Source organism: Columba livia, chromosome 23 (genome assembly GCF_036013475.1).
Source record: "Columba livia isolate bColLiv1 breed racing homer chromosome 23, bColLiv1.pat.W.v2, whole genome shotgun sequence".
Lineage (NCBI taxonomy): Eukaryota > Metazoa > Chordata > Aves > Columbiformes > Columbidae > Columba > Columba livia.
Window position 1 is genome coordinate 755,285 of NC_088624.1, and position 13,734 is coordinate 769,018.

At 57.9% G+C, this 13,734-nt stretch overlaps 1 protein-coding gene across 4 annotated transcripts in view; it reads left to right on the forward strand.

Moving 5' to 3' along the window:
- KCNH6 (potassium voltage-gated channel subfamily H member 6) overlaps window positions 1-13,598 on the forward strand; it is a 31,346-nt gene extending 17,748 nt beyond the window's left edge. For 2 of the 4 annotated variants that reach the window (XM_005513553.4, XM_005513556.4), the window contains 10 exons: window positions 3,790-4,218; window positions 4,907-5,306; window positions 5,591-5,790; window positions 8,209-8,461; window positions 8,922-9,115; window positions 9,568-9,667; window positions 9,956-10,243; window positions 10,497-10,677; window positions 11,780-11,978; window positions 12,246-13,598. In XM_005513553.4, coding sequence (XP_005513610.2) covers window positions 3,790-4,218; window positions 4,907-5,306; window positions 5,591-5,790; window positions 8,209-8,461; window positions 8,922-9,115; window positions 9,568-9,667; window positions 9,956-10,243; window positions 10,497-10,677; window positions 11,780-11,978; window positions 12,246-12,533 — 2,532 coding nt within the window. In that variant the 3' untranslated portion in view covers window positions 12,534-13,598. The remainder of the gene's footprint in view (window positions 1-3,789; window positions 4,219-4,906; window positions 5,307-5,590; window positions 5,791-8,208; window positions 8,462-8,921; window positions 9,116-9,567; window positions 9,668-9,955; window positions 10,244-10,496; window positions 10,678-11,779; window positions 11,979-12,245) is intronic. The other 2 variants (XM_005513554.4, XM_065039172.1) reach the window with 2 other exon arrangements.
- The last annotated feature ends 136 nt before the right edge of the window (window positions 13,599-13,734 follow it).

The window sequence follows — 13,734 nt, forward strand, 5'->3', positions numbered from 1 at the left end:
CTGTGGCTTGGGAAACACTGGCATGAACTGCTCATGGTGTGATGGTGGCTTTGAAGGGGACACAGGTACTTGTGTGTGCATGTGGCGTCGTTCATGGGGGAGGCTCTGGCCACCGTCTCCTGCCCCCAAAGCTGGGCTGGAGCCCCCAGGGGGAAAAGGTGGCCCTGAGGGACTCGGCCAGGGACCCCCACCAGGAGCACAGGTGGCCATGCCGAGGGCCATGGGATCTCCTGGGAGACAGCAGGTGGCACTGCACTGTCACCAACATGTGTGACGCTGCCTGTCACTGCAGGGGACACTGGTGGCAGTGCACCGTGTCTGTGGGGGACACACGGCACCATGCTGTCACCACGGGGACATCAGTGAGTGTGAAAGGTGCTGCTGCATCCCACAGTCCTGGAGCGGGAGCTCTTACAGTGGGGAAACTGAGGCACGGGAAAGACATGATATGAAAATACATCTAAGGACACATTTGCCAACAGCAGCTGAGGGGCAGTTTAATGAAAACACAGACAAGTGACCCAAGAAAACCCTCTGGGCTTGACAGTTTGTTCCATCAACGGGATGTTCTGCAGGATTTTCCTCTTTTCTTGATGCAAAGCTTTATCTCTGCTCCCCACAGCATGGGTCAGTTTTTAGGCTTGTTGTCCCCCTGCCTTGTCCCCTTCATCCCAAAATCTCAGCCCCTCTGATCTGGGGGTGACCACAGTGACCCAGGATCAGCGCCTGAATGCCCCAGTGAGACAGCAAGCAGCCTCCATACCTGCCCCATCACAAGGGACCGGGGACCACGGGGGTGACAGTGGCAGGGTGACACCGGCCGCTCGATGTCGGTTCATTAGGTGGTTGTGGGGTGATGGGATCAGAGCTGACAAGTGGTGGCTGCAGGGCCCACGCAGCACCCACAAATCTTCCCTTCACCTTAAATCTCCATGCGGGGTGGGGTGGGATGGGATGGGATGGGATGGGATGGGATGGGATGGGATGGGATGGACCTCTCCTCCTCATGGCCTCGGGGGACCCAAGCGTCCTGCTTGTCCGCACCCCATGTCCCCCATGCCTCCTGCCAACCATGGCTCCTCGCTCCTTGCCACTAAATAATTCACTGGTGAGGTAGAGACGGTGGCGAGATGCTGGTAACATCGTCTAAAAATACTGTCTGGAGGGCAGAGAGAAGCAGCCACAGGCTGTTTGGGGTCATCTGGCCCCACAGCGAGCAGGCAGGGAGGGCAGGTCACAAGTGCAACGAGTGTGCCGGGCTCAGCCCACAAGGGCTGCAGCTCTGGGACACGGCCAGAGGCACATGGGGACACCACAGGGTCCGTGCCACCAGGCTGGGGTCCTGTCTTGCAGGTGGCACCTCTCCCAGTCCCCTTGAAGTGCTCCATGGGTGGTGGTGGAGTTGGGCAGGAGGGTGCTGGGGACAGGGATGGGGACAGGGATGGGGGTCCTGGATCCATGCTGGGAGGGACACAGGGTCAGTGCCCACCTCCAGCCAGCACCATGGGCCTGATCCTGCCCAGCCTCTTGTGCCTGAGGGTCCCCTGGTGACTCCGGCATGGCCGCCTTCCCCAGCTCAGTGTCCCCCTTCCCGTCCCCATCCCCAGCACAGGGAGAGGAAGGTGCGTGGTGTCTGGAACCCATGGGGTACGAGCGGTGTCCTGAGTTAGCCAGGGCCATGGGAGCCCCCCCGCTCTGTCACCCACACACCCGGCTCCCTCCCCCTCCCTCCTCCTCCTCCTCCTCCTCCCTCCCGCTGCTGCCTCGCTCGCTGCCCGGCACCCAGCACCCCGCTGCCGGCACCCAGCGCCCCGCCATGAGCCTGCGGCTGCCGCTGAAGCCGGTAAGTGTCAGGGGAAGGGCAAGAGGGACTGGGCACCCAGCGGGATCGCAATGGGGGACACCTGGCACTGCCACCCGCAGAGACTCCCAGGGCCACCCAAGGGTGCACCCACAGCCCTCGTGTCCCCAGGCGGGAGAGAGGGACAAGGCTGCAGCTGCCTCCTGGCTCTGCATTGATTTGGATGCTCTTTTGGGGGCTGTTTCTTTTCCCTTTTCTGCCTCAGATCTTTGGGGTCATGGCTTTTTATTCATTCCTGCTGGGAAAACAGCAGGGCTTGACCTGCTCTTGCTTCTGCTGCAGTACCTGGGTGCCAGGAGTGGGGACATGCCCCAGTGTGGGGAGCAGCATTTGGGGCCCCAAATTCAGAACTGGCCATACAGAGCTGCCTCCGGCTGGGCAGTATGGGGGGATTTGGCTACTGAGGGTGGGAGTGTTGCTGGTTTTTGAAGACACAAGGCACAGGAGCACATCTCAGGTGTGCTGGACACTTTTGAGTTTTGAGATGAAGCGTTTCAGTGAGGTGTCCTCGTCCCCTTCCCCACCATCCCCGCTGGAGCCGGTCCCCAAGCCCATCCGTGCCTCATTCCCCTCCGCAATGATTGCGTTTGGGTCACTTTTTCCTATCCCTCCCCTGTCCCTCTGCCAGCGACGTCGGCGGCTCTCGCTGCTCCATTGGCACTCACGTCCCCACGGGGGCCCCAGCATCGATTGCCTTTGATTAATCCACGCCGGGCTCCCGAATGCCCTTCGCAGCCGCATGTTTCCCACCCGCCCGGCCGAGCCCATGCGTCCCTGCATGGGTGATGCTGCGGCCCCGGTCCCTGCCGGGCCGTGTGGGGTTGGGGACCCCCATGGGGGACACCCGGACTTCGAGGCTCAGCTGCCGCCTGGGGCGCCGGGCAAGCTGCAGGCAGGTAGGAGCAGGGGGACACCCCGGGCGAGGGACTCACTGATGTCCCCAGGGTTGTGGGATGTGCGAGTGGTTGTTTGTGGTAGGATGGGGCCGTGGGTCTGGATCCGCTCTGGGTTGCAGCTCCAGGAGACCTTGGGAAGCCCTTGGACAAAATGGGTGTCAGTGCAGGAAGGATCAGGCCCTTTTCTGGATCTGTAGCGTTGTGGTGGTGCCAATCACCATGGCTTTGGGACATGTGGAGCGTCCTCTCTCCTCTCTTGTGCAACCTGGCAAAAGCATCCTTTTATCTGGGGGCTTGGTCCCAGGAGGGAGCACTGAGGTGCCCCTTGCCCTTCTTCCACAGGTGGCACTGGGGAGTGGCACTGGGGGGACACGCAGAGGACAACAGAGTGGCAGGGACAGGCAGGGAGGATCCCATTGCCCCCAGCTCCAAAAAAGCCCCTTCAAGCTACCATCTCTCAGCACCCAAAGCAGGACAGCCCCAGCCTGCCCGGTCCCTTGCATTGTGTCCCCAAGGTGGCTTCAGAGCCCATCAGCAGCTGGTGTTGGTCCTGGAGGGGGGAGCTGGGACAGGCCCGGGATGTGTGGGGCATCACTGGTGCCGTGGGAGCGTGTGCCCATGAGGGGAGACAGATCTGGGGACACATGGCAATATGGGAGGGTGCCCGCATGCATGAGATGATGTTTGCATGTTGGTGGCTGCAGGTCACCCCTTCCCTGGGGATGCACTTTCCTCTCTGCGGGCATGGAAGGATCTGAAGGGCATAGAGCAGGTAAACGGCTGCCCCAAGGGTGCTCTGGCCATCAGACACAGACGAGGAGCTGGGCAGAGCTTGGTGTCAGCCATAGCAGGCAGCCCAACTTTTGTCCTCCTGGACAAACACATATGGAGGCAACAAAGGTGAAGAGGGTGTAGGAAACCCATTGCATGCTCCTTGCTGCTCCACCAGCACGTGGGAGCCCTTTGCCTGGCTCCTGGCCTCATCTGACCGCTCTCCTGGTCTCCCATCCTTCTCACACCCATCTCCTGCAGGTGCTGTCCCTGGGTGCTGATGTCCTTCCTGAGTACAAGCTGCAGGCGCCACGGATCCACCGATGGACCATCCTGCACTACAGTCCTTTCAAGGCCGTGTGGGACTGGCTCATCCTTCTACTGGTCATCTACACAGCTGTCTTCACCCCCTACTCGGCTGCCTTTCTCCTCAACGAAGAGCAGGTGGAGGAGAAGCACTGGGACTGCAGCTACTCCTGTGACCCGCTCAACATCATCGACCTCATCGTGGACATCATGTTCATCGTGGACATTGTCATCAACTTCCGTACAACCTATGTCAACATCAATGACGAGGTGGTGAGCCACCCTGGCAAGATCGCCATCCACTACTTCAAGGGATGGTTCCTCATCGACATGGTTGCCGCCATCCCCTTTGACCTGCTCATCTTCCGCTCCGGCTCTGATGAGGTACAGGCCTGGAGGACCATCAGGATGGGAGGGGACTCGTGTATGGATGGGAGAGGGAGGGATGTAGATGTCTTGATGTAAGCAGTGGATGGTTAGATCTGTAAGGAGAGGGGTGGTTAGTCAGGGGGATGGACAAGGATGTCATTATAGGTTTTTATTTAGCAGCTGGGACCTGGGATTTTGTTTAGCGGGGTCAGACAGCCACACAGACCCAACTGTAAGTTCTCAGATAGTGTCTAACTGGGCCCATTCCCTTTGTTGGGGCTGACCCAGCAGAGCAGGCTGGGAGCTCAGTTTAGGAACTGGGGTCATGGGATGCTCTGTGGTTCCTGTGCTACCTGGAGACCCCACCTCAGCTCAGAGCCCATGGGATGGGGTGCAAGGCAGCTGTTTTGGGAGCAACGGTTGACAAAGTGAGGACCACCAGGAAACATGGGGTTGGCCTTGGTTCCTTTCAGTTGGTCACCTATAATCCCAGAGCTTGTCACCTTTATGGTCAGCAGAGGGAAAGTGCCCTTTCTGTGGCACGATTCATCTAACCTATTCCAGATGTCACCTCCAGGACAAGGTGACTCATGCTCTAGAAATGCATTTGTACCCTTCAGTGGTGCACGGCCAGGCTGGAGACATGCCTTTGGCCAGGTTCATCCCCTGCTTGTCCCTGAGGCTCGTCCCCTTTTCCCCACAGACCACCACCCTCATTGGCCTCCTGAAGACCGCCCGGCTGCTGCGCCTGGTCCGCGTGGCCCGCAAGCTGGACCGCTACTCTGAGTATGGAGCAGCCGTGCTCTTCCTGCTCATGTGCACCTTCGCCCTCATCGCCCACTGGCTGGCCTGCATCTGGTACGCCATCGGCAACGTGGAGCGGCCCTACATGGAGCACAAGATCGGCTGGCTGGACAACCTGGGTGACCAGATCGGCAAGCGCTACAATGACAGTGACCTCTCCTCCGGCCCGTCCATCAAGGATAAATATGTCACCGCCCTCTACTTCACCTTCAGCAGCCTCACCAGCGTGGGGTTCGGCAACGTCTCACCCAACACCAACTCCGAGAAGATCTTCTCCATCTGCGTCATGCTCATTGGCTGTGAGTGCCCGCACGTGTTCCGCTGTCCCTGTCCCTGCTTTGGAGGTTGGAGGGGCTGCTCTGGGTTGAAACAGGGAGAGCATGCGGGATTTTAAGAGAGCACCTCCCTCCACCTGTGCCCCTTCTGCACAGACAAGTGAATGGAGTGATAGATAGAAATATAGGTTTCAGAAACCCACTGCTTTCAGGTCCATAGTAGATGGGTCACAAGACCTGGTTCCAGGTCCAGTGTAGTTGGACATGCGCCTCCCCATGTCCTACCGAGTCCTGCCCTCTCGTTGCAGCTCTGATGTACGCCAGCATCTTCGGCAATGTCTCCGCCATCATCCAGCGCCTGTACTCGGGCACTGCCCGCTACCACACGCAGATGCTGCGGGTTAAGGAGTTCATCCGCTTCCACCAGATCCCCAACCCCCTGCGCCAGCGCCTGGAGGAGTATTTCCAGCATGCCTGGTCCTACACCAACGGCATCGACATGAACGCGGTGAGTATGGGGCAGGAAGGGTCCATGTCCTCATGGCGCCTTGTCCTGAACAACCCGGAGTCCAGCTCTGGATCCATCCAAATATTTCCTACGTGAGCACACTGAGAGAGTTGGGGTGTTCAGCCTGGAGAAGAGAAGGCGCTGGGGAGACCTTATTGCGGCCTTTCTGGACTTAAAAAGGGATGAGAAGAAAGATGGGGACAGACTTTTCAGCAGTGTCCGTTGTGATAGGAAAATGGGTGATGGTTTTAAACTAAAGGAGGGAGATTCAGGCTGGACATGAGGAAGGAATTGTTGCCCTGAGGGTGGTGAGAGCCTGGCCCAGGTTGGCCAGAGAGGTGGTAGATGAACCATCCCTGAGACATCCCAGGCCAGGCTGGACGGGGCTCTGAGCACCCTGAGCTGGTGAAGATGTCCCTGCTCATGGCAGGGGTGGGACTGTATGAACTTTGAAGGTCCCTTCAACTCAAACCGTTCTGTGATTCCATTATTTCCATCCTTTCAACCAGGGTGGAGAGGAGGCAGGAGAAGACTTGGGAGTGTGTCTGACTGTCCACCTCCTGCCTCCCCCTTTCCCCTTCTCCCTCTCTGTCTGTCCATCCCTTCACATCTATCCAGACATTTTCCGAGGCCTTGAGGGCATTTCTTGGCCGGAGAGCAGGTTTGGTGCCAGAGCGCTGGGGAGGAGCTCGGAGTCCCCATTGGTGCCGAGCACTTTCAGGCTGGTGCCTGTTGGTGTCACAGAGCCGTGGAGCCGGTATCGATCCAGCTCCTCTCCACACCGCCGGTTGCTAAGCAAAACGCATCCTGCTCTCAGCGGCAGGGAAAGGAGGGCATTTAAATAAGCCTCGATCCATTTTAATTAGAGCCCGGAGAGGCAGCTGTTTGTTAACAAAGGGGGGATCAATGGTGGAGCCACGCTGGAGAGACGCTGTGTCTCTGAGCCTGGTGTGGAGCTTTGTGCCGCGGCTCCAGGGCACTGCAGGGGTGAGGAGGGGGCTCAGATAGGGGTCCCGGGCTGGGACTGGGGTGACAGGACTCGTCTCATGGCCACAGGGTTCAGCACACAAATGTGGATGAAAGGATGAGGCAAGGAGAGAGATGGGACCTGGTACTCCCTGTCTCTTGGCCCTGGGAGCCGTTAGCCACTCATTCCCAACTCATGCTCCCTTTTTTCTTAAGACTTGATCCTTCTCCATCCCTGAGCACCAGGAGGCCATGGTTTTGTGTGAATTCAATCTGTCTTTGGCTGCTGCCACCTTGTTAAACAACTGGGCGGCATTTGGGGATTTGCTGCTGGGAGAGCTTTAGGTCCAACCTCTCCCATGGAGGAGACACCCTGCGCAATAACTAGAAGTAAAGCCATGGTACCCTACCAAGCAGTTCTCCTGGCTTAGTGGGAAGCTGGGTCACAAATCCCCTGTGACTAGCTAAGCTTATGGCTTGGATGTGCCACCGCTCACACTGATCCCTGCTGGATCCTGCTGAGACAAAATATCATCTAATCAATCATTCTATGGCCTGATCAATTCATCCAGGCCTGATTTCCCAGTAGGGAAACTAAGGCGCTGCTGCCAGACTGTGAGATCATGATGGAGCCTGCTCGTCCAGGATTTGGCCAGCAGTGAGGTATGAGAACAGAGCAAAGGGGACCATAATAAACCACTGGCCCAGGTTGGCCAGAGAGGTGGTAGATGAACCATCCCTGAGACACCCCAGGCCAGGCTGGACGGGGCTCTGAGCACCCTGGGCTGGTGCAGATGTCCCTGCTCATGGCAGGGGGGGCACTGGGGGAGCTTTAAGGTCCCTTCAACCCAAACCATCCTGTGATTCTATGATTCTATATGCTGCTCTCCATTAAAAAAACCCAAGCCCAGGTGGATTTTACCCTGGCACCATGAGTCATTGGTGGCAGCATTTTTCTCTGTACTGCGAGTTTTACCTTGATTTCACCTTCAGATTTAGCATTTGTCCAACACAATGTATTTGCCATGGGTTTATTTAGCTGTTGCTGCACACAACTGGCCCGTGCTGCTTCTTGGCATTCAGGCAGGTGCTGTTTAATTAGGACAGCGCCTCGTTACCAGTTTGTGCTCTCATTCAGCCAAGATTAGTGGGCGTAAAGATGAAAAGGTGGATATGCCACCAGTGGGTATAAATAGCTTGATCTGGTTATTATTATTATTTATTGCTCAGGAGCGCTCCCATCCCTGGCCACAAGCAGTCCAAGCCAGGGACAGGCAAGCCGGCATCCACCAAGGGAAGATCAGAAGATGTCCCCAGATTTGGCTTTTTGGGTTTGGGGGCTCCCCATTTGGCACCACCATGTAATACCATGTGTCACAGCCTCCCAGGGCTGCCACAGCTGTCCTTCCTGGGGACAGCGGTGTGGTGACATCTCTGCCTCGCTCTCCGCAGGTGCTGAAGGGCTTCCCCGACTGTCTGCAGGCGGACATCTGCCTCCACCTCAACCGCACGCTGCTCCAGAACTGCAAGGCTTTCCGGGGCGCCAGCAAGGGCTGCCTGCGTGCCCTGGCCATGAAGTTCAAGACGACCCACGCACCGCCCGGAGACACCCTGGTGCACTACGGAGATGTCCTCACCACTCTCTACTTCATCTCCCGGGGCTCCATTGAGATCCTCCGGGAAGACATTGTGGTGGCCATCTTAGGTGGAGAAGTCCTTCCTTCTGGGAGGGTGGTGGGCAATGGGGCAGAGGGTAGTGGGTGAAGGATGGTGGGTGATGGGCAGTGCACAAAGGGTGGTAGGTGAGGGGTGAAAGACTTCTTCATGTCCTGGAGAGGAGAAGGCTGTTCCTCAACATCTGGCTGGTCACCACACCAGTGGACGGGGAATGGAGGATCCCAGTAGACATCAGGGAGAGGCCACAAAGGAGTGAGGAGAGCCGGGCATGGCTCATTAGTCCCCAACCATCACTGATGACCCGCTGCTCAGCCTTGGTCTCCCCGTCAGTGATGGTTTTCACAGTATAATCCCCAGCATCCACAATCAAGGCTGAGTTTTCTGGGCATCCTCTTGTCCATGAGCCCCAAAGTGAGGTCTGCTGGTCCAGCACATCTGGAGCTGGGGTGGTTGCCCACCTCCCCCTAACAAGCTGTCTGTTGGCACAGGGAAGAACGACATCTTTGGGGAGCCCATCAGCCTCTACGCCCGCCCAGGGAAGTCCAATGCAGACGTGAGGGCCCTGACCTACTGCGACTTGCACAAGATCCAGCGGGAGGACCTGCTGGAGGTGCTGGACATGTACCCAGCCTTCTCTGACAACTTCTGGAGCAACTTAGAGATCACCTTCAACCTGCGAGATGTGAGTGCCACGGCTGTCCTAGGGGTTGATGATATTTTTTTCAGAGACGCTTTTCTGGTGTTACAGAAATTATGGATTCCAGCCACCATAACAGGGTTCGACTCCAGGTTTCTGCATAAAGCAAAAGACAGTTTCCTTGATGAAAGTACTTGTTATTAATAGCGCTACAGCTCGAGCTGGGTACATCCAAAGAGGGATCCCAAACAAAGAGACCCCATGGCAATTATACCCTTACAATATCAGTTTCCCACCCCTCACACAATAGTTCAGGCCACTGGGTGGGACAGGGCAGTGAGAAGAGCCAGAGGCAGCTGGAGAATAGCTCCAGGAGGATGCCGAATGGGCTGTAGCCCCCAGGGCACCCAGGGCCATGAGACCCGTGGATGGGACGTGGCACCCATGGATGGGACGTGGCAGCCTTGCCCTGGTGACCAGCCGCTCTCATCCCTCAGGCAGACAGCGTCCCCCGCACGCCGCTCAGCGAGGAGTACGACTGCACGTACCGGCGGACACGCCGACGCAAGCACTCCCTGTGCCAGCCCAACAAGCCCGGTGAGTCCCTCCGCGTCGGCACGGCCTGGCTTGCAGGGCTGGAGAGTGGGATCATCACTTAATTAGCGCCCTGGCAGGCACCCCGAAGCAGAGGCGGCTGCTGGTGCCTCTGTCCCTGCAGACCAGCCTGTATGTCACCACCGTGGGGCATCCACACTGTCCTTCCTCCCTCCCTTCCTCCCTCCCTCTCCTTAGGGTGCTCCAGCCCTATAGATACTCTAGAGGGACTGGGGGCTGATTTTGCCGTGTGTGGTGCCCCCCAAATTAACCTGTTGTGCTGCCCCACAGACCCAGACACGGGCATCTCTGATGCAGAGCAGTATCATACCTACTCAGAGCTCACCAACCCGCAGGACCCGCTGAGTAAGGACCGGTGGGACGACCTGGGCAGCAGCACCACCCCCTGCTCCCAGACCAGCGATGACGAGGCCAAGACTGGCAGCCCTGCGAAAGCTGAGCCCTTCCCCACATCCAAAAAGGATGGCTTTGCTCTGCCCACGCTCAGCCTCGTCACCACCAGCGCCGGCGGCACGGAGGTTGCCAAGCAGGCGGCGGAGAGCAGCCAGTCCTACGGAGGTAGCCACGGCTGCAGCCCAAGCTGGCCGGAGGGCGGTGAGGGGTGGTTGGGCACGGTGGCCTTGTCTTGGGGCAGAGCCAAGCAGCCCTCATGGATTTGGAGCACAAGCAAGATGAGGAGCGGTTGAGGGAGCTGGGGCTATTTAGCCTGGAGAAAAGGAGGCTGAGGGGAGACCTTATCGCTGTCTACAACTACCTGAAAGGGGCTGGGGGATGCAAGACAGAAGCGCTGAGATGTCTCTTCTCCTTCCAGCCGCCCCCTTGGACATCCCCAACATGTTCACCTTCTGGGAGGACCGAAGGCCGAACCACCACGCAGAGCCTCTGCAGCACATCTCCTTGGTACAGAGCTCGCGGGACGTCCCCCTGCACAGCGACTGCAGGCCGGGGCAGATCGAGTCCAGGCTGGAGCTCCTGCAGGCCCAGCTCAGCAGGTGGGCAGCACATGGGGCTGGAGAGTTCCTGGGTGGGCTATGGGCCTTCACCTGCTCTCCCGGGGGGGCTGCAGAGGGCTCTGTCTGCAGCAGATGCCACCTCCTGACCCTTTGGGACACTGAATTCCTTGGGGAGGCGGTGGGAGCGCTTAGCAAATGCAGCAGCTTCTTAAACCACAAGTCCTGGCCCCAGCCACAGCCCAGCACTTCGTCTGTCGCTGTCCCACCCCCTCGTCTGTCTCTGTCCCACCACCTCGTCTGCCACTGTCCCACCACCTTGTCTGTCTCTGTCCCACCACCTCGTCTGTCTCTGTCCCACCACCCCGGAATCTGCCGCTTTGCTGCTGCCTCGGAACTCGGTGCAATCGCAGACACAAAAACACCCCCAGTCTTGCCACCCGAGCCCTTTGCAAGCTTCTTCTTCGTGTTGCAAACAGCTGCAAACATCTTCTTGCCTGGGCAAACAAGCCTTGTGCACATTGTTGCCCTCTAAATACAAAAAAGACATGATTTTTGAACAAGAAGGAAGAGCCCACCCTGGACACATGGGCTTTAAGTCCCCAGGTAGAACCCACCTGAGCGGTTGGCTCTTCCACACACGGCTGCTGCCCACGTTGAGCTCAGCTCACCGCAGAGCCCACACGCATTTCAGTGTCTCACCAATGTGCCATCCCCAGCAACAGGGACTTATTCCACTTTTCCATTTCCTTCTCTTCCTCAGTTAAAAGTGGTTGGCACCGACCCGCCTTGCTCCCATCTGTCGGTACAGGCAGCTGGCCTGGAGAATCGATCCAGATTAAAACTAACCATTGCAATATTTTCCCCCCTCCGGGGTAGTTTCAGCTTTGTTCGGTTCCTCGCTCCAGATCCCAGCTTGGCTCCACAGAAAAAAAATATTGGGCAGGGGATGAGAGCAGGATTGATCTCTCTGTGGCAGCCTTGGCTTGGAGCTCTGCTAAAACCCTCACCGAGCAGCACCAGGCAAAGCATCGTCACCCTGGGGCAGCCGAATCGGCACCTCCTCCCCAGTGCCCCCCTGCCCGGCTGTGGGTCTGGCTCTCGTGGGACACGCCGTGCTAATGCTGGGCTGCTCTGTCCCCAGGCTGGAGTCCAGGATGTCGTCAGACATTAATATAATCCTCCAGCTCCTGCAGCGCCAGCTGTCCCAAGTGCCGCCCGCGTACAGCCCCATCTCGCCGTCCTCCCACAACCTGGCTATGTACGGCATCCTCCCGCGGAGCCTGGAGCCGCTCGCCCCCTGCGCGCCACTGGAGGACGAGGAGCCGTCCACCCTGGAGCAGGTAAGGCCACCCTTCTACCCCGGCCGAGCTGCTTTCCTTCAGATGGGTCTTGAAAAGGGTGTAGATCTTCCTGGAGATGCTTCTGCCCGTCGTGGATTTTGGGGCGCAGCCTGCCATCTCCAACACTACCAGCTTGCCTGGGGAGTGGGTTCCTCTGCTCAGGCATAAAATAACATTTTGGGGCTTGGTGCCTGATGGGGTGAGGAGGGAGTGTGGCTACATTATTTGCTTTTGCCATAACCCACTTGGTTCCTCCTTTCCCACCAGAGCCCGAGCTACACGGAGGTGGAAAAGTTCCACTTGAAATCCAGGGACTCCTCGTCGAGCGGGATGCACCTCACTGTGGCATCTGATGAAACCATGGCGGTCTACTCAGAGCAGGAGCACCATTCCCCACCTCTCCCAAACCTGGAGCCTCCCCATCAAAGGGCACCAAATACCCAGGGACTCTTGCGGGGCTCTCGATTCCCTTCCCTCCCTGAGCACTTGGAGGCATCTTCCGAGCACCAGGACATTCAGAGACACCTCTCCGACCCAGTGCTTCCTGGAAGTTAGAGATGTGGGGGCTGCCAAGCAAGTCAAGAGGAACCTCAACTGCAAGCTCGGTCAGTTGATGTTGATTTTGACTGCAAGGGTACGACGGAGGACAGTGCCGTTGGCTCAGGGGTATAATTTGTAGCTGTCTTCTGCCACCGTGAAAGGAAGCGTAGAGTGGCTGGCTTCCAAGGTCAACGTTTTCCAGCGGTTCCCATAGAGTAGATTTCATTTGCACATTATAGTGAACCCAGAGCAGTTCTTTCTTATGGCCACCAATGAGCTGGCTAGGCCAGGCGGTACCCACCACCTCTTCCTTGCCACGGCTTCTTGTCAAGAACGGCGTGAGCCGAGCGAGCCGCAGTGACCGGAGGAGAGCAAATCCACGGCTCTTGGCTGCGAGGCCACTTTGCTGCCAGCTCTTTGGAGCAGGGACCATTGCGTTGGTACTGGGCTTAGCCCAGCAGAGCCTGCGGGTGTCACAGAAAGGGTGGTCTCTGGTGGAGGAGGAGGAGATCTCCGCAGTGCGGTGCTGGGGGAGCTGCAGGTGGGAAGCCCGAGACAAGGACAGAGGACAGAAGCTGCCCTTGTCCTACCTGACCGCCACCGAGAAACGAAGGGCCGGCAGCCCCGCCACCTCAGCATGCTTCAGCACGAGTCCCAGGGCACTGACTTCTCCAGCAAGGCTGATCGCGCCTTGCAAACCCCAACACGCACCCCACAACTCCCCCAAACAATCCCAACTGCTCACCGGCCTGGGCATAAAGCACAAAACTCAAAAGCACAATCTTGGAACGCCCAAAAGCCTCAGACACCTCATCTCCAGCCCTTCCTCCCAGCTTCTCTCTTTTGATAAAGGTTTGATAGATGCTTCCTCCTGCCCAGCCCTTTCCCCGGCAGACTCCCGCTGCACCCCCCGTAGGAGAAGCCCACGTAGCCGTGCCGTTCGGTTAGATGCTGTGACAGCCCTAGGCTGCCTGCTCAAGTAACGTATCGAGCTCCCTTTGAGAGTAGTAAAACTGTGAGCATCTCTTTCTCTGGAATTTTAGTGTACACTTTGCTAATAAAGATGTTTTTGGCACCTAATGTGGATCAGAGCTGTGTTTGCTGGGAGCATCCATGAATCCATCCCTGGTGGTACGAAGCACAGGCGCTAATCTGCAAAGATCCCTGTTGCTTCACCCAGGGAGTGTGGGGCTAATGGACATGCGGGTCTTACAGG